We start from the raw sequence: 27,896 nt of genomic DNA, 5'->3' as shown, positions 1-27,896 counted from the left end.
CCTGCAAATGTAACTGTGGTCGTGTGCGCTTGGAATATACCTGTGGCTGGGTAGAAACAAGTGTGGCTATGTGAGTGTGTAGAAATAGATTTTTTTTATGCTGTTCACATTCTGATATATGTATATACATATGTATTTGTTTGTGTATGTGTATGCGTACATGCAAATGCTGCATACATTTGAATGTATTTGTTATCTTCCTACTCTCATTTTACTGTAAACTTACAATTTTCTTAACTTTGTGAATTTCAATTCATTTATCACCATTTAGTATCGCATCTAAGCGCATCGGCACGTAAAAGTTGACTGAAGAAAAAGGTGTAGTGGGGTGAAGGGCGGTGTAATAGTGAACCAATCACCACACTTAGCTTAGAGGACGAATTTTAAAATTAGCAACTTCAGCAAAAACCACAAAAGCAACGGTGAAATACGACATTCGCCACAGTGAAGTAAGTAGAGCACAGGCAGCAGTCGCAAAGTACCGCAATTGGTGGCTAAGCAGCTCCCCACACGCGCGCGAGAAAAGTGATTCATTTGCGCGCTTCTCCTTATTTCTGTGCGCGTCATTGGCATTTGTTGCCAACTCTTATTTTGTCGTACTGCTTGCAATGAAATTCGTTTATTCTTTGTTGCCCGTTGTTGTTTGCTTTCACGTTGGCATTGGCTGGCTTTGGTTTTGCTTTTGGCACGGAAACGCTACACGCCTGCTTTGCATCACCACACGCGGCATCGCATCAATACATTTACAATGTATTCTGTTTACTGTCGTTGGACTGGGTAGATGCCATCAAACGTTTTTGCCGTGTTCGCTTTTTCGGTTGCAGCGAGTAGAGTCGCCCGCTGCGCGGACGTGTTTGAGGCTCGGTTGCGCTAATGCCCGCATTGGAGTTGGCTGTTAATTGATAGCTGTGCAAACGAAAGGAAAACACCGAAATTTCAGTTAATTTTAATTCATCTACATTAAGTATCTATGTATTAGCGTGGGTATGCTATAAATAAGACGAATTGTGGAAAAATCTGCGGGCAAGAAATGCTGAATTGTATATGCGAGTTCAACGACCGCTTTCACGCCTAATTTTCCACACATCAAACCACGCACTCATCTATTTTCCTATCATTTTGCATCCCGTAATTTTATTTCTCTCTTTTTCTAAGCCATTTTCTTTCAATACTCACTTTGATTCCAGTTTCGCCAGCCGCTGCTTAAGTTTTGCCTGACTTGCTGTATACTCGGCGAGCAAACGCGCTAACCGCACATTTAAGTTCTCCACCGACATCTCCAATTTCTCAATGCCACTTTCAATGCTGTCGTGTGCGCGTTGCGAATCTGTAAATTAAAATAAAAATGTTTGTGTTGTTGTGAAATGTTCGCTTCTGAATGGTTTTGAGTACGCACCCGCAAAAACACTTTCGTCCAATAATCCATCTTTGCGTAGCAACTGGCAGCCACGTTCTGTGAGTGTGGCGCGCGCTTCCGGATAATCGGCCAGCGTCTCCCACAAATCACGCTTCGCCAGACAGAAGAGATCCGAGTAGCCTAGTGAACGCACATTGGCCGTACGTCGATTGCCTGTGCGATTCCCCGCTATCTCCAGCACCGACACCTCGCCAAACACTGAGCCGGCGCCGAGTGTTGCAAATACAGTGACGCCATCGTCTGCCACTACCGACAATTTGCCGCGTTTCACTATGTACATCTCTTTGCCGACATCGCCTTTCCGGCAAATATAATCACCCGGACTGAACACTTGCAGTTTGAGTTTCAGCACTAGTGCCTCCAGCAGTCCGGGTTCGCAGTCGTGGAAAATGCGCACCTGTTTCAGTGTGTCCATGTGCACTTGTATGGCGATTTCCGCTTTCAATTTGTCCGGCAGTGCGGCTAGTACGCGTTCTTCATCCAGCGCTCCACTCTGCGACCAAGTGTAGGCAAACCAACGTATCACACGCGCCTCCAACTCGTGACCAACTTTGCGGAAAGCCATATACTGTTTGACGCCGTCCATGCGATTTTGAAACTCGACGCGTGCCACATTCATGTTCGAAATCATGGAACCGATGTTGCCTGATGGCGAAAGGAGAATAGGGGTTAGAAATTGAAATTTTCCGTAGTCAAATATTTGAAGAACAAGAGTTTCAAATGTGGTCTTATGCTTGGCTAATTCAATTGAAGTTGTCAGTGGCAAGTTATTCGACATTACTTGAACCCAACCTATCAGTTCCCATCGTTTGAGGCTTATTGTTTCGTAAATCAAGGCGAATATCGCTATGCAGGTGTTCCAAATTAAACTTAACAAGCTTCTGCAATATAATCTCGGATTTGGTAAAAAAATGTTGCGCATTGGCATGCGTCATGATCTCCTGCTGACAAACAAAGGTTAAACTTAGCCACAAAAAATTTTAAGGCTGGTTGAACTGACATAAAAAGGAAATTGAAAAATTTATTAAAAATCTTATTCCTACACATGACACAAATTATTCTTTGTGGAAATAAAAAATCAAATAAAGCATCAACCACCACTAAGAAAAGACAAACGATGAAAAAGCAAGGACATTGGAAAATTGTTTTGAAAAAGTCTTATCGAACAACAAAGATAAACAAATTGTCACGAATACTAATGTTAATACTGATACCACGTGGATATTATGCATTAAAACTAGAATTAGATATAAATAAGCACACGGATATGAAAAGCTGACTGGTAAAGTTTTTACTGAGTTCCAATTGAGGCTTACATATTCCTTAGAAATTTGTTTAACTTACTTACTTAACTTTAACTTACTGCTTACAATACTTCCCAAAGGTATGGCAAGTCGCTAAAATCATTGCGCTACCAAAACCTGATGAAAAGCCAACAGCTGCAACTTCATATCGACCTATAAGCCTACTTCCGACTATATCCAGGATTGCAGAAAAACTTTTACATGACAGAATTATCCAAATTCTTGACTTGAAAAATACCATTCCACATCATCAATTCGGTTTTCGAAAAAAACATTCAACTATCCAAAAAATTCATCGAGTTACACAAAAAGAGCTTTAGATATGAAAACTAAACGCTACTGCGTTGATCTATAACTTCGCGACCTTACACGTTCGTGTACTTGCCCAGCGCTCGCTGAGTTGGTGCAAAGCCTATCCTTCCAAGAAATATTGAGTAAATTTGGGGATCCCGATCCTCTCCTTTCACGGACGCACTACCTCACAGGTGCCTTGTCTGGCCAGCTCGTCGGCTTCGCAGTTTCCAGCAATGTCACTGTGACCAGGTAGCCAAATTATCTTTGTTATCGAAGAATTCTGATGCAACCGAGAGAGAGACCAGGCATTCCCTGACCACTTTCGAATGCACCATAATAGAGCCTAGGGCCCTAATTGCCGCTTTGCTATCGGAGTAAATATTTACCTTCTTAACAGTTATTACGCAAGTAAGTAGCCAGTCAGCTGCTTATTTGATTGCGGCCACTTGTGGTTGGAAGACGATCCGATAACCTGAATTTGAATATGATGGGTACCGGCCCACTCCTCCCTTGATGGAATATGGGTGGAGAAAGTTCCGCCTGGACTAAGCGAGGGCACACACTGATCCGTCGACGGGGGATGAACTTAAAATTTCTGAGGATTCTTTAGTGCCCATATGTGAGATTGAGCTTATAGCCCAAGCCCTCAGCCTGATTGCAGTACGTGCAGCGGCAATTCTGCCTGTAATGTCTATAGGTACCACATTTAACATTACATTAAGCGCTAGAGTAAGAGTAGTTCCAATGAGTGCAGACCTTTGCACTCTCTCTAGTTTTTTAACTGGTGTCATCCTCTCCAGATAACGACTCCATATAACAAGATTGGCTTTATTATGGTATTATAAAGCCAAAATACAACTCTAGGCGAGAGGCTCTTTCTTTTGACAATTGCGCCCTTGCATCCATACAAGGCGATTGTTGCCTTCCTTACTCTCTCCTCAATGTTCCAATTCCATGTTAGCATACTGTCAACGATTAGACCTAGGTACTTCACCTTGTCAGAAAGCACCAACTTAGAACCCCCCCTCGAGTGGAGTTGAGCTCTGAGTATTTTATACTTTCTCGTGAAAAGAAGGAGCTCCGTCTTAAGAGGATTCACCGACAAAACCGCAGTCCGCTGTCCATCGAACAACTACTTTCAGACATCCCTGCATTAAATCGTACATGGTTTCTACAAACTTTCCTCTGACAATTAATTCCACGTCATCCGCGCAGGCAATCACCCTACAGCCCCTCCTCACCAGCTCCTCCAGCAAGTCATTGATAAAATTATCCAGAGAAATGGTGAGAGAATACCGCCTTGCGGCGTACCCCTGGTCACCTGCGGAGGGAGAGGCGCCGACCCACTCTGCCACGACCGTTCTGTCGTTTAGCATTCTGTAGATAAACCTGGAAAGGTCGGCTCCAACCCCCAGCCTACCCAGAGATTTAGTGATTGCCTCCGGAAGAACGTTATTAAAAGCCCCCTCAATGTCGAGGAAAGCGCCAACTGCGAGTTCTTTCTGATATAGAGATTCCGCAATATCTTTAACAATTGTGTGCAGGGCAGATTCCACTGATCTGCCTTTGCAGTAAGCACGTTGGGTATGCGACAAACGCCCCCGAGGAATTTTGCTTCTTACATATCGTACAGTTAAACCCATTGAATTGAACGTCTTGGTGGCTTGGTACTTTAGTCAACGAATATCAATGCTGAGTAACCAAATTTACTTAATATTTGCTGAGCTAGGTACCAAACAATTCTGCTTTAAATTCTGAATTTCCGATAAGGAATCTTTAGCATAGATATATAATGGGAAACAAAATGGTAGCACATCAACAATTTTTAAATTTCGTATTATAACGAATGCGACAGTCGTATTATAATGAATGCGACAGTCAAAGAAAAAATCAACGCGAATTTTCAGCAACTCCTTATTAGCAAAATATTATACTAAAATTGTATAAGCTATAAAATTGCATACCAGAAATCTTTCTACAAATTCGAATTAAAAGCCGTATACTAGGCATAAAAGGCTTATGGTATGTTTCAAATTTTTGTTTGAAGAATTTTGAATATTGGATTAATATAGTTTTTGTTAGACAAGGGGATATATTTTTATACAAAATATGTAACATGCAAAAAACAAGGACAATAGTCAAAATTATTCAAAACGTTGATGTGGTATCATTTTGTCGCGGGGTGTAAATTGGCCTACGAGGGTCGTAAACTATTTTAGAAAAAATATTGAAACTGCGTTTAGTAATATAAGATCGCTTAAGAGGGGAGCCTGGTTTATAAAAATAAATTTTTTTTTTTTCGTTTTAAGCGATTCCTAATATATTTCAGAATATTCACACAAAGCTACAGAGCCTAATTCTCAATATTTCCGTAGAACGTAGATACGCTGTGACCGGACAGCTATAGTACAAACTTTATCTTCTTTTCTCGACTTTTCATTTTTATGATTTCTTTGAATTGGCGTACATGAATGAAAAAAAACTGATGAACCTTTTGAAATGAATCATAGCTTGTTCCCTTCAGTATTAAATTCTCTTCTATTTGAACTAACAAAATAGATAAAAAAAAAATTTTCAAGATTTTTATACTAAGTTGAAGTGAATTTTTTTTTATAGAAAGGCATTTTTTTCTTTAAAACCTCCGAAAAGTTGAAATTTTGGAATTTTTCTCAGTTTTCTTAGTTCATCTAGAACAAAAAATCATGATAATTAGAAATTTATTTAAATTTTTTGCTTTAGATAATAATTACGAGCCGTATCTTGTACGCCAGTTGGAAACTCCAGCGTTGCAGTGCTCTACTAATTTCTATGTTAAACATTTTTTTCAACTTATTTTAACCAGTACAAAAATTGTTTATACTTTTTAAATGTTCATTAAAAGATAGAAAAAACTTTGCAGTGCTAAATTAATTTTTTCCTTAAAAAAAAAGTCACAAAGAGATGCAATTTTTAGACCTCATAAACCAGGCTCCGCCCTTAACCTCTCAGCATATTTTATTATCGGTACTACCTACTGTGCCTACACAGCTGTTGAAAAAAGTAAGTGCCTTGATGTTCGTAGATCGATCAACTACCAATTTCAGCAAATAATCCGCGATATAAATTGCTATCATTTATCAAAACATATACAAATAAAACACTTATATGTAAAAATCCATCCTCCTCAAGTCGGTTTTGCTAAAACTTCAATTACTTAGTACTGGATTATTATTAGAAAACTTTTTTCTTGTCAAGGGTTTTGGGAATGCCAGGACTCGCGCTGCCCCTTATTGCAAAGGTGAGAGCACGTACCATAACCATTAGACGAACACTGCGTAATAAGTAGCCAACACACAAACGTAAATGGCGTGACGTGACTTTGCAAGCCAAACAGCAAACAACAGAACACGCAAAATGCGAATGACAATGCGACGAAGGATAAAAGGCGACACGCCATGATGTTTGATGTTGATGGTCGACCATCAGTCATTCACCGCCAACGACATCAAAGACAACTAAGAAGTACTCATTAAAGTGCGCAAAAGAAGAAAACAACGGAACAACTAAATGCGTCTTCCGCCACCAACGGCACGAGAAATGAGACTCAGAGACACACAATTCATTTGCTTAGATGGCATAATAAGACCAATTAAGCAATCAACAAGAACAAATTCATATAACAGTGGCACAGGTAAGGCAGTTGGAAATACATACAGCATATTTAGAGGGGTCATCATTGTATAAATACTGGGAAATCATTAAAAAAAGTCGAAGGTGAAGGACACTGACAAACTACGTTAAGGTCAGAATGTTTTGCTATTACCTGTGCGTGGGCAAAGTAAAGGGAATAAAACATGCACGCTATGGGAAGTGACATGAAAATGATCGATAGTGGCGATGGTGTGAACTAAAGTATAATATTATGTTAAAGGAAGGAAAAATATAGAAGAGGAGAGAAAGGAAAGAAAGTGAAAGCTTGGCAGAGCAAGCTGCAATGCTTAAATTAGTCGCCTTCTTTTAGGTTGATGCCTATGCAACTGCCTAGTCTAGCTTTGTAGTATAGCCCCATCAAGTCAATCAGCTATCAAGGCATTAGATTCCAATTCCATTTCATCCAAACTAGTCTTACAGTCTTACAGATAGGAACGAGAATTACTCGGCCGTTGACTTCATATTACTCTGATATGGATTCCCGGTCATAGGGATATAGAGGGTAATGAAATAGCAGATGAGCTAGCAAGAGAAGGTTCGGCACTAGACATAACAGTTGCAGTTGCTACTCCATTCAACAAAATAAAAACATCCATAGCTTTCCACTAATCTGCTTTAGCTCAAATAAAGTAGAAGTAATTAACTACATGCAGTACAGCAAGAAAAACATGGCCCTCGTGCAACATCCAGAAGACCAATTACCTGTTAGGATACTCCCGCCCAAACATTTCACGTACCACTGTAACTCTTACAGGTCATTGGAAGGTAGGTAGACTTAAACTTCCTTTCAATCACATCTGCAAATACCGTCAGGCGGAGGGGAGTGAAAGAAAGTATTTTTCACTATTTATGAGAATGTCCAGATCTAGCGAGAGCAAGACTTCGCTCTTTTGGTAAGCCTCTCCTAGAACAAATTAGTGAAATATCACACATGGGGATAAAAAGTTTGCCGTTTTACTTGGATCTCACGAAGTGGATTTGACTCAAACAATACCAAAAAAAAAAAAAAAAACCAAAAAAAAAATAACAACAACAAAAAATCACACGAGAACAGTGGTAGTAAAACGACGCTAGTCGGCAATTAGGATTATTTCAGTAGAAATATTCAGCCGCTTTAACAGCAACAGCCTTATCTAATGATAGTTCAGTTTTGAATTCAATTTAGTCATTGGTCAAAATATATTCTCATCTGCTTGATTCTTGTTGAGTCTTGTCTAGGCAAGAATGTAGTCTACAATTTAAATGCATCTCTTGAACCACTATGCTGAATTAAAAAATTGATTTGAATTAATTAATTTTATTTTTAAATTAATATTGAAAATATATTACTTTTAATTTCAAACTTTTTCTCCTTTTTTGAGGCACCACTTTTCACCCACTTTCCCTTAAAAATTTTGACAATGTTCGTACACCACTTTTCGTAGAAGTTTTTAGGATCCATGACTGCTTTTTTGTTTTAGCATGATTTCGTTTTTGTTCAAAGGCAAGTAATTTACAACTGATCTAGGCTCTGAACAAGTGTGCTTCTCGTTACAGGTTTGCACCCGAGTTACACATCCAATAAGTACCAATCAAAGGCCACTTTACTGGAATAACAAGAGGGCAGGCCTCATGCTATTTTACGAAAACTTTAAGGTTTTTCCAAGTATTCTTATTTATTATTAAAATATTACATGCATTTATATGTCTGCATTTATTCTTTCCGTGATTATAAAAGCCTCACTCCTTTCACCATAACTTGAAAACACTGGGAAAAATGGCTTAGCATAGTAATTTTGTATCTCCAGTACCACAAAACTACAAAACTTAAGAAAAATCGGTGATCGGCAATTTCCCTTTCCTATAGAACTACCCATTATACTATATATATGAAGGTCCCTCTATTTGTGGAATAACATCAAGACGCACGCCACAGTAGGAGGAGTTCGGCCGAACACCCAAAAAGGGTGTATGCGCCAATTATAGCCGATTCCGAACGGCAGTATTTTTATGAGGAGCTTTTTCATGGCAGAAATACACTCGAAAGGTTGCCATTGCCTGTCGAGGGGTAACCGCTATCAGCCTGGCGTTTAGTCTAGTGTTTAATCTAGTCCATGAACTATAAAGTTTAAAAAAGGGGGCTTGTCGCCTCGTGTCGAGTATATTCCAGTATAAGACATAGATATTGAGATCTAGAGCCTCTTTATGTTTTGCATTTTATTATGGAGTCAAACATAGTCTAGTCAATCTATGTAGTCTGATGTCTATCTTAGTCTTTCTAATTTGAAGTAGAAAATGTCTTGTCCCGTTAGGGCCACAATCTAGAATTTAAGTCTATTTCGTGCTCCACAAGGGAGGTTAATATATTCGGTTAAAGTACTAATTAGACTCTGTAGTGCAATTGATATACTATCTGGTTTAAAGTTTAATTTAGTATTTACTCTAACATTTAACACCGTTTAGTGAAGAGCTAAGTCAATTCTAACCTGGAGATTATATCTACATTTTCATGAAAGCCGGACGGTGATAAAATTCTTCGCAAAACAATCAATAATCTTTAAGGTAGCCAAGGTTGCCGCCATCACTTAACGAGTAATTTCACTCAAAGCTGGAATAGGTACTTGGTCAGTGCGATATCGAGAGGAACTGCAGGGCCTATGAACTAGCAAGACTCGACACTAAGCTACCTGATGAGTACACAAACAATAACATAGACATATTTTTACCTTGTAAGCAATTTATCTTTGGGAAATTTATAAGAATAGCTAATGAATGATGATGTAACGAATCCACCTGTAGAATTTTCCGACAATTGTGTCCATTTCCCATTGCTAAATGCACATAAACTCTGCTCAACTAAAATAAGCATAGTTTCCATTATAACGGGGCACTGTTTCAACGTAGAGACAAACGTTTTCTGTAGAAGCCGTCTAGATAAGGAAGAGAAGAAGAGAAAATTTTCAACCCTCTGTGTCATTGCCCTGCTCCATCCAAACGTAAATTCACCGTTTGAGGTAGGCAATTTTTCAATGAGTTTGAAGATCTCAGTACTGCGGAAATCATAGGTCTTCCAAGAATTCTAAACGATTCACATTGGTTTTTGGAAATATAAGGTCATGTTCCTCATGCAACAACACAGGATGCTACATGCCACATAGTTGACAACCGTGACAACCTAACCTAATGCAAGCCCTAGTCCGACTTACAACTGTCAAGCAACGGTTGTACAATTTTGGTAGGAATATTAATCAACCTAACAAGAAAGCAGAACTCAAATTATTTGACCCAGGGTGTAACCTGGTGGTTGTTCCGGGAACTTTTTGATCAAGGTGGTATTCTACGTGCGAAGTTAGTTAATATAAGACCAACTACCTCTTTTCATGCTTTCCTAAATCAAATCATTTGACTGGACTCTACCTCTGGCCCAACCTCACTGAATCATTGTATTTTGTGGGCCCACCGTTATACGGCAACGATCAAACTGCTTTAAGATTACGTCAGCCCTAATATGGCGAGAGTAAATTGGCTTAAGCAACAAAACCAAAAACAAGGCCCAGGTTTGTCGTACAATGCCACCCAACTGTTAAAGAGATTCGAACTTGAGAAAAACTCCGAGAGCAGTCTAGTTCTTCTCTACTTGGTATTTTCAACACAGAGAGGAGAAAAACCTTCCTTAATCCCAATCAGTAGGTGGTGCATCGAATATTTTCAGAGCTGGAACGTTAGTAATCATTTATGATAATATTCCGTGAGTGGAGACAGTGGGCATATATCCGCTGAAATATGTTTACAGGTGCCTCTGTCAATTCCAATGTATGAAGCACATCTTTCTGTCTACGTATTTTGCAACCGCCAAATCACAAAGTTTTATAAACTGTACGCAGAACTCTTCTGTTCAATTGTTCACTCAGCCCGAAGTAACGCATATTGCCAAGACTGAATATTTGTTCATAGTTTTGAGGCCACACCTTTCTAAAGCATTCTGAAAAAGGGTACTAAAGATTATATAATGTAGTTTAAGCCCAGCCGTTAGTAGAGTCTATTATTTGAGAAAGAAAATGTGTTTTTGAGTCCAAGTAATTACTGCCGCGTAAATTTGCATCATTTCTAAATAAGTTGGTTAAAAATGTTTAAATCTAGAAATTGCAAAATACTCACCCACTATAGTAGCGAATATCAGCACACCAGCCAAAAAATCCGCCACCACGAACAAGTATTCCGCATCGTTTTCGGGCGTTGGTGTCTCACCGATCGTCGTTAAGGTCAATGTAGACCAATAAAAGCTATAAATATACTGCCTTTGTAATGTACTGTTCCGCGAACCGTTCAGATTGTACACCCAATTGTCCGTGCCGAAACCTAAGGCATAACTAATCGCAAAGTACATGCAAGCATTCCAATGGATCAGCACCAGAATAGCGAGCACCACTTTGCAAATGCGAAAAGCATTCGGATAACCAGTAGCCGTCTCCGTACGATCGAACCACTCCCACAGACGCGGCGCACGCAACAAACGATTTAGCCGTACTATCACGGGGCAGGGCAGCATTTTGGCACTACATGAATTTGGCGACCACCAAATATAGGCGATATCGGTGGGCAACATCGACAATACATCGATGGACCAACCTTTGGCATGGAAGTAGTGGCGCCGCAACTTGTAGGCATCACGCACCAGCAGACCCTGATCCAAGTAGCCTGTGTGCAGAAAAGGAGAATAAAATATGGGGGAAAAATCACTTGGACGCTTGCCGCTACTTACCCTCATGCATATGCACCAGCGTATCCACGAGATATATAAGATCACAAAGGTAGTCTAGAAAGTACCATGCGGTTGGGGCACGTTGATTGATCTCCCAAAAAACGGAACGCCCCACAACGAATATAATATTATACAGTACAGCTAAAGATACGATGCCTAGCCACTGCAGGCAGAAAAGAAGCGAGAAAGAGAAACGTAAAATATGTACATTTCATCAAATGATAAGTCAGCAGGCTTCTGTTGTTTTTTGTTTTTTGTTTTTTTGACTCACCCTATAATGCGACTGCAGTGTTGGATTCACCGAAAGCCGATTACACAGCCGACTGGTGCCACGTATTTCGCTGGAAAGACCTTCATCGGCAGGTGGAGTGTTTGTCGCAGTTGGACCGCTGGCAGCGCCCTCTTCACTAGCCGCTGCGGCAGCTGTTATTGTGCTGGCTGTGGTCTTGCCAATTTTATCGACATTATTGGTATTGGAAAATTTCTCGAGAAACCAATCGGGCGGTTTGGAGCGACTACGTCGTGTTAAACGTTGCCGCAGCGCGTTCAATGTGCGGCGCAGTGTGGAAGGCTTTGTGCGTTTTGTTTGGTCCTGCGGAAAGAAAAGCAATGAGGAAACGAAATGTAGTAAAATAAATGCATACGAGTACACTGATATACTAATAAACTTATTTTATTATATATATATATACAATATAATTGGCATTTACGCCCTTTATTTGGTGTTTGGACGAGCACCTCCTGCAATTTGTGCTGTGCGTCTTGATGTTTTTCCATACGCCACTTCCGAAGGGCAGTTGGGTTATTATGAGGAGCTTTTTATGGCGTAAATACACTCTTAGGCTTGCCATTGCCTGGGGCGGGGTGACCGCTATTAGGGAAAAACACTTTTCTGTTATTTGGTGTTTCATGCCCAGAGGTATATCTGTACACACAAATTTACCTACAGCAATACTAACTAAACATGCGTATGGCTCCATATAAAATTCGTTGGAAACCACGTAATACGTAATATTTTTGATGACGTAATTTTCTTATGACGCGGTTTGTGTTCTTAAATACCAACATATACAAGTGTAACAAAATCCATACAAACTAAATAAAATGTTCTGCACCGCAGCACAGTGGTCGAAATGATTGTTCAAACGGAATTAAATTCATATCTCGAGAAAAAGAAGCGCTACATAATTTTTTTTATGCACATACAAAGTAAAGTTTCTGGAACATTTTTGGAAAACAAAACGTTATTTAATTTTTTTTCATTTCAATTTTTTATAGTAGTTCTAGTGGTATATTTAATGATGTGCAACGTTCACAAAATGGGTTTTATTTGATAGATGTAAGATTAGAGTATGCCAAATAAATAAAGTTATGACAGTAACAACTAACATACAACACAAAAATGTTTTAATATATTTTATATATTCTAATTTAAATTAAATTTTATTCATTTTTCAGTCACAATCTGAGACGCTTTCATCTGAACTAAGCTCTTCATGTTTCATATCTTTATCAAAAAGAATTTGCAATGCTTTTATATCCAAACCATTTTTTATTATTTATTATTTTTTTTTTTTTACGAACTGTGGCTTATAGATTAAGACGATATCACGGCTTCGTACGAACAGAAAATAGCATTCATAATATCCTCCAAAGTGCATTTTTTTAACTTTTTCTTGCATGATGCTCGCGATAATTATGGAAGTCTTCGTTTTTAGCTTTAGTGCTTCTTCTGACATTTGCTCGATTGGAAGTGGAGCAGCATCTATAATGTCACCTCGGTGAATTAAAATTTTATGTACAAAGCTGGTCATTTATAGCCAAGGATATTTTGTAACAAAGAGTGCCACTGGTTTTGTAGCGTATTGTCGAAATGATTCAATATTAATTCGATATCCACAAGAAATAGATCGTATAATCACGCTGAATCTTAAAATCAGTCCTTTGCCTACACCAGTTAATTTGGTTGCTATTAGGTTATCTGGAAAGTAATTGCCGATTTTACATATAGACAGCGTCGATAATTGTTTTGAACAGCTTGTGATTATTTATTTTAATTTTTTCCTTTGACAGTTAATAGCTGTCACTTTGAACTTGCTTTAGAACAAAAAGTGCGCGTAATTTTCTTTATATTTGTTTGTTTTGCGTCAATTTTAATATGGAGCACACAAAAGAGCATTTTCGTCATATTTTACTTTATTATTTCCATAAAAGAAAAAGCGTAAAGAAGGTTGCTAAAAAGTTGCGTGATTTTTATATGGTGATAAAGTATTAAAAGAAATTAGTTTATCAAATTCCGTTCTGGAGATTTTTCACTTAAAGGTGAGCCAAGTTCAGGTCGGCCAAGTGATGTCGGTGAAGACGTTATCAAGACTTTAATCGAATTGGATCGTCATGTAACTTTGCGTGGGATTGGAGAGAAGCATAAAGAGTCTTGGACTGGTAAAAAAGCTTGACATTTAGGCACCGCATGAATTGAAAGAAATTCATTTAGCCAACCGATTCAACGCTTGTGATATGCATCTTAAACAGAATGAAGTCGATCCGTTTTTGAAGCGGATTATCACTGGTGACGAAAAATGGATTGTTTACAATAACGTCATCGAAAACGATCATGAGTCAAGCATGATGATGCTTTGTGTAATCGTCATCTATATACAGTGAAACCTCCCACAAGCGGAAACTCACGGTTCCACAATTTTCGTCCGCTTATGGGGAGTGTCTGCTTATTGGAGGTGTCCGCAAGGGGAGGTTTCACTGTACTTAGTCCTGCCATAAGTTCTGTTACAAATTAAGTCCGTTATAAATATGAAAATATAATACTTTCGTTAATAAAGTGATATTTATTTAATTATGTAAATATTAAAGAGATAAATATGCAATTTTCTTCGACAGGCCATGTTCTCCAATTCTGCCCACAAATTGTAGTCCAATGGATTCAGATCTGGACTTCCAGAGAGTCAATCTTCAGCGGCTACGAACCCAGGAATATTGTTTTTTAACCCCTGCTAGGAGGTTTTTGCTTTATGGGCTGGAACGGCATCTTGCTGTAGGATCCAATACTCTTTATTGAAGAGACTTCTGCTGAACTGCTTCATCTCGTCTTCCAAGACATCCTCCTGGTACACTTTTGCTGTTGTCGTTACCACTTTTGCGATTTTCCTTAGTTCCTTAGTACATTGTTAACAAGCGAAATTGGCCACGAAACTGAGTTTAATTTATAAGTAAAGCAAAAAGAACGGAACTTGTTTCTGCGAATTTGTTCTCGCAGTATGCATTGAAAAATGTATCACAGAATTTATGGCAAGGCTAAGTAGTATAAGGAGCCGCTTTGACAGTTGAACAAAGACACGTCTTAATTTATTAACCGCATATTTATTAGCGTTCATCTTTGACATATCCTTGGACGAATTTCGTATTCCAGCATTATATAGGCTGGAGCTCGCCGCTTCAATAAGTTCATCAGTAGAGGATTTGTGAGTAATGGAAGAATCTTTGCGAACTTGTGTTTGAGCAGTAATAATTGTCGAAGCAACTAACAAAAGAGGGCTATCTCATCACTCTTTGTTTTTCCTCAAATTTTTGGCGAATTCCATGCCTACTGTCTCACTTTTCCACTAATTTGCTACTTAAATTTCCTAATCTCGTACCTATATTTCGGCATTGGTCCGCATTGTAGTTATTCTTGGTGATAATATTAGCAAATATAAATGGCTCCATGGCTTAAACATTTTTTGAGGGAATTTTCTCATCTTATCATTTTAAAAATAAGTCTGGTTTGGTAGCCGACAATTTTCCCAAAACGTCGAATATCGTTAAAAGTTGCAAAAAAGTAGCAGCAGATTTTACATATTTACGTTCAAAATTCAATAAACAAAACAAAAATTAGCTTGAGTACGGTCGAATTGACACTCCCCGAAAAACTCGGATTAGGCAATTTTCCAAGGCTATTACAAGTGTTAACTTTGACTACAATTTAAACTTAAACAAATTTACAAACATAGCACAAAGCCGCCTTTTTTGTGATCTCATACCTTTAACTTTAAACTAAACACTTTGATTAAATTAAAATGGAATTTGCTTACTAAAGCAGCGAGTTGCAGTATGCAGTATAAATAAGCGAGAAAGTTTTTGCTTGCACTTGGCACAACACCTGTTATGTTTGACAGCACAGAGCTGTACGAATATGAAAAGCAAAACAAAATAGATAGTGCTAACCTTTGTAGTGGTGCATTATTGGTAGAAAAGCAATTTCTTCGGCATTTTATAACTTTAGATTTTAATTAAATCCCATTAGATCACTAATTTCGACCACTGTGCACCGCCTGCTTTCAGTTTACAAAAGGCAGCATTTAGGCGTGTGAATATTTGGCCTCTGTGCGGCCCTTGTCTCTTTGGTGTCTAACTGTGAGCGTTAACAATGCCTTTCAAGCTCTTTATTCATACGATGAAGACAATGCAATGCTGTCAGTGACAGCGTTTAATCCACTAATGTGTCTAGCAAGTTGTCAGTACGCCCCTATTTAGTAATCCATATTCATCATACCATTCATTGTCTTCAAACAGCGAATATGAACATGAAACTATAATGCAAATAACAAACTTTGCTACTGTGGCCTTGAGAACAGAAATTGTTTAAGCTGAAATAGAGCATGCACTGTAAGGGGTTGACAGGCTTTTACCAAAAAAACAAAAACAAAAAAAATGAGAATGAGAATGCACGAAAAATTAGGGTCAGTCTATATTTATATTTTTTTAGAAATATTCTCAAACTAAAACAGAGGCACATGTAATATATAATAAAATATCTTGATTTCAAACTTCATTTTTAAACATTTTTATTTTTACATATTTATTTTAAAGGCTTTCGGTGGGCGATATGTATAGATTTGGGTCGCCGAGCTTCTCCTACAATTCGTGCTGTACGTCTTGATACGAATATAGTCCTATAAATGAAGGCGCCTACAGTAATGGTAATCGTAATGACTCTACAGCATACACTAAGGCCTTTAAGCACTGCGACCTGATTGGTATATTGTGCGTCCCTAAGTGCTTAATTCAAATTACTTAGTATTGCAATAAATCGAGCCAGCTCCTTAGGAGGGACAATTTGTAAGTCTTCATCCTTTAGTAGGTACGAGCCTTGGATTCCGAGTCTCCTGTGATCTAATGCTTCACAGTTGATGATTAAGTATTCCATGAACTCCTCTTCATCTTAGCAGAACTTAAACTAATTCTAGATAGTTCTATTATATTCAAATGTTTATTGTAGGCAAAGTTTCCTATAAGTGCTCCACAGAGTAATCTAAGGTACTTTTTATCCAGGATTACAACAGATTTTGCTCTGTTGGTATTAAAGTTCAGGAACTTTTTGGATTAAGGCCGTTTGTGCCATTCCAGTATTCCTTGGTTTTTATTTGAATTCATTTTTTGATTTCCTGTTTTTGGTTGTTTTTGTTAAAGCAGAAAAATGAGGTATTGGACCAAGGCACTTTATTCGAATAGAAGTTTGTCTTCTCGTTTCCTTCGTATCCCTCATGACCTGATTAAGAGTCACCAATTTGTTGAGTGCATTGTTACACTCTATAAGGACTTTTGAATCAAACGTAAAGTTGTTTAAGGCATTGAGGACTGATTGACTGTCCGAAAATATTTTAGTTTTAACTTTTTCGAACACTTTTCTGGATACGATTTCCACTATTTCCATTATGGTGAAGATCTCAGCTACCCCCTGGAGCGTTTTGGCTCATCTCCATATCATTCTTGCCTAGAGTAACACCGATCCCGAGCAGCAGATGACATGGTTTTGAGATGGTTTTCCATGGCAGAAATGTACTCGGAGGTTTGCCGAGGGGTAACTTCTGTTATGAGCAAGTTTTTCTATAATCTAATATCTCATGCCTACAGTTGACTTTGAACTCTGATTCGGTGGTAGTAACGCACAAAATGATCGAGAAAATTTTTACATCATGAATTTCAATCATATTGAATACACCCAACACTTTTTTACCCGGTAAATACGTTCGTTAGAAAAGCGTGCACCAAAGAATTGTGTGAAAAAAGTACATGTGACACACATATATGTAGTATGGGAAATTTTGGGATATGTGAGGTCTCTTGTGTGCTATGCTTTGCGTTGTTTGCATTTCACTGATCCAATGCCTTCCTATAAAAGTCGATGCTTGCCTATCAATCCAAAACAATATATATTAAAAGGATTATTCCTCCTTCACTTTCGTTGCCGATTTGATAAGTGGGTTGATTGACTCCGCATCATTACTCGTAAAAATTAATATTCGGTTGATTTTATGAAAAACTTCCTCGGTGGAAAAAATCAATGTTTTCACCACCACTGTTGTTGTTAGTTCAATGTTGTAGGTAGTTCAATAGGCTCTCCACTGCAAGCCTAGCTATAGTTAAGCTGACAAAATTCCGACTAAGTTAAAATGAGTAGCCTAAAAACTGTTTTCATTAAATCTTGCAAATAGTGATAATCGACCGAGGGAATATAAAGAGAGAAAAATCGAATTTATGTATACTCGAGTTATTAGAAATTCGTAATGCTAGCCATGCATTGGTTATCTCATTCCTGCTCTAATGTCGTTAAGAGTCAAAGTAAGTAAACTTCAAGAAAGTGGTAATAGAAATTTAGTGCACCACGCCCATGTCTGTCTAATGCTCACGAGGGAAATTGATTTTTTAAAGTTCTGTTCCCATGTTTTCGCAACTTTTCGGTACTGCTTGTAAGAGCTCGTAAAATTTTAAGCTCATTCCTCTTGAAATGGGTTTGTTTCTTAAAACTGAGGAGAATTTGGTTTGATATTTTATTTGGAAGTGCATAACCGTTTTATGATTGAACGTAAAATTGGTTTTTAAAAACACTTTACTACTCAATTTTTGAATCAAATAACAAATTTTAATTTCTACAAACAACTCTGTGTAAAGCCAAATGCATATTGCAAAAATTATTATTCTCCCAGAAACCTCTTCAAGGACAGTTAAAAAAAGATGTTTCCAAGATTATCGATGTAGTTTTAGCCAGTAAAAAATAAAATAAACAAAAATATTCCAACTAAGAAACAGATTTTTTTTAAATGGCATTCTTAAAAAACAAACAATACATTAAAATAAGAAAACACCCAAAAAATCAATAGAAGATCTAACATTTTTTTATTATAACTCAACATCTTTTGTTTAGAGTTTAGGAGTCCTTAACTATTTTAATTACACTCAAATTTCGAGAAATTTTCATTTAGCTACTGTCATTTTTAGTACTAATGCAGCAGCTCGTTGAAGACAACTATATTTATGGGAGAAAAATCGTAAAGAACTATAACAGGACAGACGGATTTCTATTTGTCGTGCGCTATCTCAAAAACACTATGGCCTCAATACGACAGAAACCGGACGCTTAAGGTGATGGGAATTCCCCGCCATTCAAACTCCAAACTCATTGCGGTGTGCACTGATCACTGGATGATCAGAACTCATGCGGAGAAGCTTGGACTTTCGTACAACCCCTATTGCAGAAGCTGCGGGGATCCTGCAGAGAAAGAGACTTTCCTTACAAACGTCCGGCTCTGACGGCTAGACGCTTGAGATTCCTTAGCATGCCCTTTGGGGATGGCCTGCCTAGATCTCTTTTCTCTCCTTCACTACATCAACAGCCCATTACATTTTTCACAGGCAGTGGTCCACATTACGGTATTAAAACGGCACGTAAGTGCTACTTGTAGTGTTCCTATGGTACTCTTGCCACCTAACCTACCTACTAAACCTAAACATAAATTAAGGATTATTTTGCTTAGTTTTATAAATTTTTGCCATTTTTTCCTTATTTTATTTAATTTCATATACAGAACTTTACATTCAGCATTTTCGATAGATGGCTGCAATAATGTAATGAAAAAAGTGACCTCAGATATTATACGTTAAGCTTATACTGGGTGACATATTTGGAATTTCTGCTTTCATTCGAAGAAAACTGCCGCTATTGTTCATCGCTCTTATATATTTACTGTGAGGCTGAAATTAATTAAGGAATGTATTATGAACTGCCATGATTTTGGTGTCAAAAAACAGCATAGCAATGCAAGTAAAACAATTTTTCAAATATTGAGGCACTACCTTATAAAAAAATATTTAATGTACGTACCACTTTCTTGTATTAGGTAATAAATTTGTCAGATACTCAGTTTTATTGAATAGAATATCAAAAAAAAGTACGAATAGCGTAGTACACATAACAGAAGTGAAACTTTTAAGGCAGACAAAGAAGGAGGAGAGACCCGAAAGAGAATTAGAGAGAGAGAGAAAGAAAGAATATATATCTTAATAAATTCACATTATTTGCAGAGAAACGGAGAAGGGTCGACCGATGTAGGTAAACGCCGGACACAAACCGTGGCAAGAACGTGTACTACTCCGAGCGTTTATCATCCGCCCAAACGGAGCGATTCCAGGACCGCAGCAACGGCACAAATTACCGCAAGGCAATACCAATAAATCAGACGCCGAAATGGATAGCGGTTTATAGTACGCACAAGCACTAGCTAGGAAACGGAAATAAGCGCCAAAAACTAGGCACCAAAAAAAGCCAAAAAAATTGGGACCAAGGAAATAATAGGGTTTTTCTATAAGGGCGGGTAGATGTTTAAATGGAATAAAATGGTGTTTGCTGTGTGGCACGCAGCGCCGTCCTGCTGAAACCACATGTCGTCTAGGTCCATATGGTTCAATATGGGACATAAGAAATTGGAAGGGCCACCACGTCTACCGAAAAATGGGCGCAATGCGCACAACGGTTGCGTTAATGAACACTCATTTTGATAAAAAAGTTGTATCATTTGAACGTGCTATTCGATCGTGTAACTTGCCATGATGATTTGGCATAAACAACTGAATAATAAACAAAAGATTTGACAGATGTCACAAAAACAAAATGGCTGCCACAGGGCGCCAAAATCGACCCAAGGAAATATAACGGTGGCACCAAGGAATAATAATGCCAAAAAGTAGGCTCCAAAAATAAATTTCCTACAAGTTTACACCAAAAACAAGCGCCAAAGAAAAGGCAGTGGTATTTCTCACTAGAAATTAACAATCACAAGGAAAAACTCAGGAAAAATAGCCTAAAGTGTATCTAAGATATATATAAGGTATAGCTCTCTCTCCTTTTCATCTACGTTACATCTTTTCTCTCTCTCGCGGAACGAAAATGCACAAAACGTTACATGGCCTTGAAATTTTACTCTCCATTCTCGCTCGTCCATAGACGCCTAAGAAACACTTCACTTCAAAAACAAAATTAACTGGATATTCAGACCCGGTTCTTGTTTTGCATTCGAATTGAATATTTGTATTCTTGATTTTTTCGTTACAAAGATATAATGCTGCAAAGTACAGGAAACTTACACTATTAAATGATATTCTGACGTTGCTTATATAATAGTTTATATTTTTAAAATATTGATTAATGGATTTCATAGTCGCTTTAAATGCAAAAACGGGCTAAGGTGTGCAAATATAATTTACAAAAATACTAATTACAATCAATTCAAAATTAAATTTTACCATGTCACTGGTTCCAGCAATAGTAGACACATCAACAGAATGCACCATTTTTCCAAATCGTTTTTGCACCACAATTTTTCCAAAAATCTGCACAAATTTCACAATAATCTTCGGTTAGTTGCTGCTCAATTAAACTGCAATTTTGTGTTGATTAAAAATAAACACTTCATTTCGACACGAATTGCATAATTTTTGCTTTATAACACTTTTATAATTTCCATTTGCCTCCAAAGCGCCATTGTCTCATCACTTCATCACCTCAAATATTCAGTATTTATGCACGTATTCTCAGCTAGAAAATTCTAAAGAAATTTCAATAAATTCATGACTGCTGGCAATTGTACGCAGACGCACGAAGAAAAACAACGCTAAAAAAATTGAATTAAAATTTCGTTGTGCGTCAGTAGTAAACAGAACAGCAGCTTACAGCTTAAGGGTATGAGTGGGGCGTATGAGCAATCCCGTTTACTGTTCATATCTGTATGCCTGTCTACATACATACCTATACAGCTATAAGTACGTGTAATTTATTTGATTTTTTGTTATTCTTTGTGTTTGCGCACTTCGAGTTGCGCATGTGCGTATAAATTACACGATTTGTACTTCAAAATTATTTTTAACGCGAAAAATCGAGAAAAAAACCAAGTTATTTTCTAAATAAATAAATTTTAGCAATCGATCAGCCGGACAACCGCTTAGACACATACTCGCCGACACACAGACGGTTAAGCACAATGAAGCGGCCGTTAGTTAAAAGTAACGTTTAATGCCGTTGTAGTTATGCGCTGATGGTGACAGTTTGTTCAGCGCATGCGCAAGCCTTTGCACTGCATATTCGCGCTTTGTTTACAACAACTTTATTACTGCTCGTACACAGTTGTCAAACGTTTATGGGTAGACAACAAATTTACGTGCCTATAAATGTAAACTCGCAACGGTTTCACAAATTTTCCGTCAAAAAGCAGTTAAATCACTTTTTTTTACATTTTTTGTATTCATTGATTTTAATGAATTCTCAGTTTTTTTTGAATATATGTATGAAAATTGAAGATTCACAAGGAATTTAAATTCGAATATAAAATGTGGTGGCATAGCAGGTATATTTAAAATTTTTAAAATTTATTTTATTACAAAAAATTTTTGGGTTTACTCTGCATTTAATTAGTTTTTACAAAACTCCATGTTTTAGTATTTTAGTTTTTCTATAATTTTTTTGATTTACTAAATTTGGTTTTGAAACTTGAAATAATTTTTTTTTTAATTCTCGATATTGCTAATCTTTTAATCACAACTATTAAATGATGTTTTGAATATTTTTTTGATTTACTATTTGGATTTAACACATAATTTTTTGTTTATTTCATGGAAAAAAATTTATGATTTAAAAAATTTTTTTTTTAATTAAAGTTTTAATACAAACTTTATTCTTTTATTAAACTATTATAATAATTTTCAATATTCTTAAATTTAGCATTTTAACTCAACCTTAATCTTTTTATCATGATTTTTTAGTGTTCCAAGTTGTTCAAGTTTTTAAATATTTTATATATTGAATTGTATACTACAAAGATTTTATTAGCTTTTAAAATTTGCATTATTTTACATTTTAACATAAAATTTAAATTTCCGATAATTTTATTTAATTTTAGCTTGAAAATATATGCTTTTAATTTTTTTTTTTAATTCAATTTAATTAATTTTATGAAAATTTCTATGCATTTCTTTATTAAAAAACCATTCAAGTTGTTGCAAAAATATTAAACTAATCTGATTAAAATTTTGTAACATTGATGTTTTAATGTACACAATAAAATTGGCGTGGAATATGTTGACCAGTTTTGGTTATTGTGATTTATATTAAATTAGTGTACACTAATTTTTTATAAAAGTCTAAATCTTAATATCACAAAACCAATATACATAAATTGTTTTTAAACTATGTGCAAAAATTTTAAATTTTTGTGTATAAATTCTGCAAAATTCATCTAAGTCTTAGCTTTATAATAAATTTTTTGGAATAAATTTTGTTATATAGTTTTATAGTTCATTCAATTTTGGTGCAATGAATTGGCATTTAGAAGTAGCGCAAAACTCTCAACGATTTTTGATTTTTTTATTCGGTCCATGTTATGGTATTATATACATATATATATATATACTAGCGTACCCTCACCCGCTTCGCTAGACGATAAATTCAATGATTTGCTGAAAGAGAATAAAATTAATACGAAACAAAGCAAATTCTTTGATACAATTTCATTCGAACTTTATTGTAACACTTTTTGGTAGACAACGTTTTTGGTTTTTTCATCTTTCGCGTGAATAATGACGATGGTTTGCCAACTCGTGAGCAAGCTACATACAATTGTCCATGAGAAAAAATTGGGTGTTCTAAATTAATACCGCACATTTGTAGAGACTGTCCTTGCGCCTTATTAATTCTCATAGCGAAGGCAAGGCGAATAGGGAACTGCAAACGTTTGAAATCGAATGGTAAATCCGCCGGAATCAGTGGAAATCAGGGTATCAAAATGTCTTCTCCTTTGTACTTCCCTTTCAAAATTGTTGCTTCGATAACGTTACCCATTAGCTTCTTCACAGCGAGTCTGGTACCGTTGCAAAGTCGGGGCACATTACTATTGCGCAGCATAATAATCGGTGCTCCAATTTTTAATCGTAAATTATGAGGTGGTAAGCCTGGCAAATCGAGTGAGTTTAAGAATTCAGTTGGATAATTTACGACCTCATCTTGATCAGTAATAGTGTCTATTGACTTATACGCAACTATGTCAATAGGTATTTGATCTAAAATAGCTGAATTTATATCATTGACGTCCTTATTTTTCCCAGCTAAAATTGCTCTTTCGCTGAGTCAATCATGGTTTTTGTAATGTTGAACTATGTTTGGAAATACACTCTGTATCAATGCCTCTTTAGACTGTGCAAAAGTGCAGAAATTGTTAGGCAATGTTATCATTCCTGTTGTTTTTGAAAAAAGGTTTATTTTTTTTGGTTAAAAAGTGTTTTTTGAAGTTTTGAAAAACACTTCGCTCTAACAAATTTCTTCTCAGTTAATTGCTGAAAATTAAATATTTTAAAAAAACTATTTTTTTTAATTTAACGTTTTTGAGAAAATTTTGTTCTTGAAAAAATTTCATACTTTTGTAAAAGTTTAAATTGATTTGTTAAAAAAAATTTTTTCCGCTTTGAAAAACACCCCCTCGAAAAAATGTATTCTCTATTAATAGTGGAATATGAAATGCTTTGAAAACACCATTTTTTTTTTAATTTTGTTTGGTTTTCAGAAAATTTTGTTTTGAAAAAATTTCATACCCTTGAAAAAGTTTTATTTTATTTTATTTGTTTAAAATTTTTTTTTTTTGTAATTTTAGAAAAACACCTCTTCGAAGAAATTTCTTTTATCTTTTTGAGGAAAATTTGGTTTTGAAAAAATTTCATGCTTTCGAAACTTTTTTATTTTACTTTATTTCTTCAAAATTTTTGAAAACAATTTTTTTTATAATTTTCGAAAAACACCCCTTTGAAAAAATGTTTTCTATGTGTCATAGTGGTATTCCATTAACTTTTAGGATTATAGTCAAATACTTACAAATATCTACGCTTTCACAAATAGCAACAATAAACAAATTTCCTCAAAACCAAAAAATTTACTTTTTTTCTAAAAAAATTCTAAACAAACAACGTAATAAATTTAGAATTTTGTGTTCACGAAAAAACAGTATTGTTTTTATTGTATTAACTGAAAACCAAAATGTTGCAAAAAATCAAAACAAAACTAAATTATTTTTTTGTGTTCATTTGGTCCATATGTTCCATAAAAAGTTGATATGGTAAATAATATGCAGGGTCTGATACACGCAAATTTCCATTGACCATTATAGTGACAAAATTATCGATCACCAATTCCAACAGGATTTCAAAATCAGAGTTGGAATGAGTTGTTGTGTGGTGTACTTCTGAAAAAAATGAGAAATAAACAAAATAAATCTAAAAATTCGAATTCTAACTTTATCTTGTGTATGTTCTTATTACCTTTGAATTTTTCCAATGAAGCACCATTCATTTTAAATTTTCCAAGAATTTTTTTTATCATTTCGCGTTTCTTTCCTTTTTCATTCGATTCCAACATTTGTTCATAGCCGAAAACATCGTTTGCAAACGCATTCATTTCCATATAGAATTGGTCAAAGAAAGCATTGCTCAATTGAATTGAAACATTATTTTCATAAATACTTAGGACCTTAACTAATGCACCTTGGTACATACCTAACGCAGATATTCATCGCGACCTTGACATCGATACTATTGATGAAACAATACAAAGCGCTAGCAGAAGACACATAAATAGACTATTAAGGCATACAAATCCTATGATGAGAAGACTACCAAATAAAGAAAAATCTACCCAAAGTCGGCTTAACCGTCAAACACCAACAGATCTTGCAAAATCCTTGTAATCAATTGTCAACTAATCGTATATATCATTGTTTGTTAACCACTTGTTTTTAAATAATATGTATATATTTCTTCTAAATGAGCTTGGGGGCATTGGCCCTTCAATATCACTCTCATTCCATCTTTTTGTAAATCAAATTACTTATTGTCTAACGACAGGTGTAATATTTTATGGAAGAAATAAAAAAAAAAAAAAAAAAAATTTTCATTCGAATCATTTGAAATTTCTGTATACAATACATTTCTGTATCACAATACAAATACAAAAAATTCAAAAAAAGTTGTACACATAAAATGAATGTCGATTCGAAACTTACTTTAATCTAACAATCGAGCAAGTTTTGTTTTGGACAATATTTTGATTTTTTCTTTTTTTTATATGAAGAAAATATTTAAAAGAAATTTTTTTTTGCTAAAAACCTTCCCCTAGTGGATCCCTATAATATGAAAAAAGAACGAATAAAATTGGCCTCGTATCGGCCCAAAAAAATGCGGACGAACGAACATCATTTCATTTTTATATATATAGATATAATTGGCACGTCCACCCTTTTTGGCTGTTTGGCCGAGCTCCTGCTCCTATTTGTGGTGTGCGTCTTGATGTTGTTCCACAAATGGAGGGACCTACAGTTTCAAGCCGACTCCGAATGGCAAACACTTTTTATGATAAGCTTTTTCATAGCACAAATACACCCGGAGGGTTGCCATTGCCTGCCGAGGGGCGACCGCTATTAGAAAATATTGTTTTTCTTAATTTTGGTGTTTAACCGAGATTCGAACCTACGTTCTCTCTGTGAATTCCGAATGGTAGTCACGCACCAACCCATTCGGCTACGGCAGCCGCCGTGATATTTCTTCCACTTAAAAATAAAAAACTGTCGAGCGTACTTTTGTGTAGAAGAATGTTTGTAACATCTTAGCAAAAAATAAGGAAGTATTTTGTAGCTACTTAGAACTTGCACGTTGTTGCACTAATATTGAATGTCGTAGCCCAATTGCATAATAAAAATAATTTAAAAATTTTGATTAAAAACTTTAAAATTCTGGTGAAATTTTGCAGAATTTTCATATTTTTCATAATTTTTGCGCAAAGTTTGAAAAAACGACTTATGTGGTTTTTGCTGAATAATAAATTAGACTATTATAAAAAAATATACTAAATCAACAAAGTAAAATATTCCAAGCTGGTCAAACCATCCTACACCTCATTTAGTGTTCATGAGTGTACATGTTTTTGGTTAACTAATATAGTTTTTCAGTTTGCATTGAGAACTACTGCAACGGCAGCGCTTGAAAGAATACTCAACTTGTCACCGATTGATATTGCGGCAGAATATCTAGCAGCTAAATCCGCCGTAAGACTCAGCGCGACAGGCGAATTTACCTGTAAAACATTCGGACATAGCTCAATAGGCACTAATTATAAGGTTCAAATGAACTATATGACTCCGAAATGCAATTGGATGAAACAATTCCGAACAACAATAGAAGAAGAGGGGTGGAAAAAAGGAATGAAACCTAACCTAAATACTCTTAATATATTTACCGATGGCTCGAAAATGGTAGACGGAGTAGCAGCAGGGATCTATTGCGCAGAGCTAGACACCAGGCAGCCATTTAAGCTTCCTGACCACTGTAGTATCTTTCAAACAGAAGTCTTTGCGGTAGGACAGGCTGCAGAAATAGCAATGGCAAAGACATCAAGCAACTCCAAACTAAATATATACGTTGACAGCCAAGCTGCGATACAGGCAACAAACTCATACGAAATTTCATCTAAAAATGTTCTAAAAAGCAGGGAAGCCATAGAGAGATTAGCCGCGGACAGACGGTTGCATATCTATTGGGTACCCAGACATAAAGGCATTGCAGGAAACGAAATTGTAGATAAAATTGCCAAAAGCGCTGTTTACAGACAATTCGAACAAGAAAACGACATTTTGAAACCTTTAAATACGGTATACAAAGACATCGCTGCGGACATGAAAATACGGATAGATAGGAGGTGGAATAATCTAGCCACCGATTTTGCAATGAACTAGAAGAGAGGGAAACGCTGGAATAACTTCTGTTTAGATGTCTACTACAAAGAAACGTAAAGGTCTAGCTCCATCTGGTAACACTAAGGATCAATAGGTCTATGTGATGGCTTTCAGCCAGCCAGGTCAACCTAACCTAACCTATAGTTTTCAAATTATAAACTCCTTTTAAACATGTTATTTCTGTTTTTTTTTATTATTATTTAATTTTAATTTTTTTATTATTTTCGTTAAGTGTTTCAATTCAACATTAATTTTCAGCTATATATTTTCAAGGTATTCATTTATATAATTTTTAATTGCATTTTTTCTTACTATACTTTAAAACACTTTTTGATTTTCTCTAATCAGAAATTTCTCTG

The 27,896-nt window shown here is 36.1% G+C and overlaps 1 protein-coding gene across 1 annotated transcript; it reads right to left on the bottom strand.

Annotated features, from left to right (window-relative positions):
* Positions 1 to 189: 189 nt before the first annotated feature.
* Positions 190 to 21,350, bottom strand: LOC129245005 (cyclic nucleotide-gated cation channel subunit A). The gene is made up of 7 exons (XM_054882945.1): positions 21,020 to 21,350; positions 11,718 to 12,038; positions 11,447 to 11,609; positions 10,843 to 11,382; positions 1,397 to 2,062; positions 1,177 to 1,327; positions 190 to 906 (listed from the first exon to the last, which is right to left on the bottom strand). Exons 1-7 carry the CDS (start codon positions 21,065 to 21,067, stop codon positions 744 to 746), a joined length of 2,052 nt encoding a protein of 683 aa, XP_054738920.1. The 5' UTR covers positions 21,068 to 21,350; the 3' UTR covers positions 190 to 743.
* Positions 21,351 to 27,896: the final 6,546 nt, after the last annotated feature.

The sequence above is a fragment of the Anastrepha obliqua genome, chromosome 4 (genome assembly GCF_027943255.1).
Source record: "Anastrepha obliqua isolate idAnaObli1 chromosome 4, idAnaObli1_1.0, whole genome shotgun sequence".
Classification (NCBI taxonomy): Eukaryota; Metazoa; Arthropoda; class Insecta; order Diptera; family Tephritidae; genus Anastrepha; species Anastrepha obliqua.
This window is presented reverse-complemented; position numbering and strand designations above follow the sequence as displayed.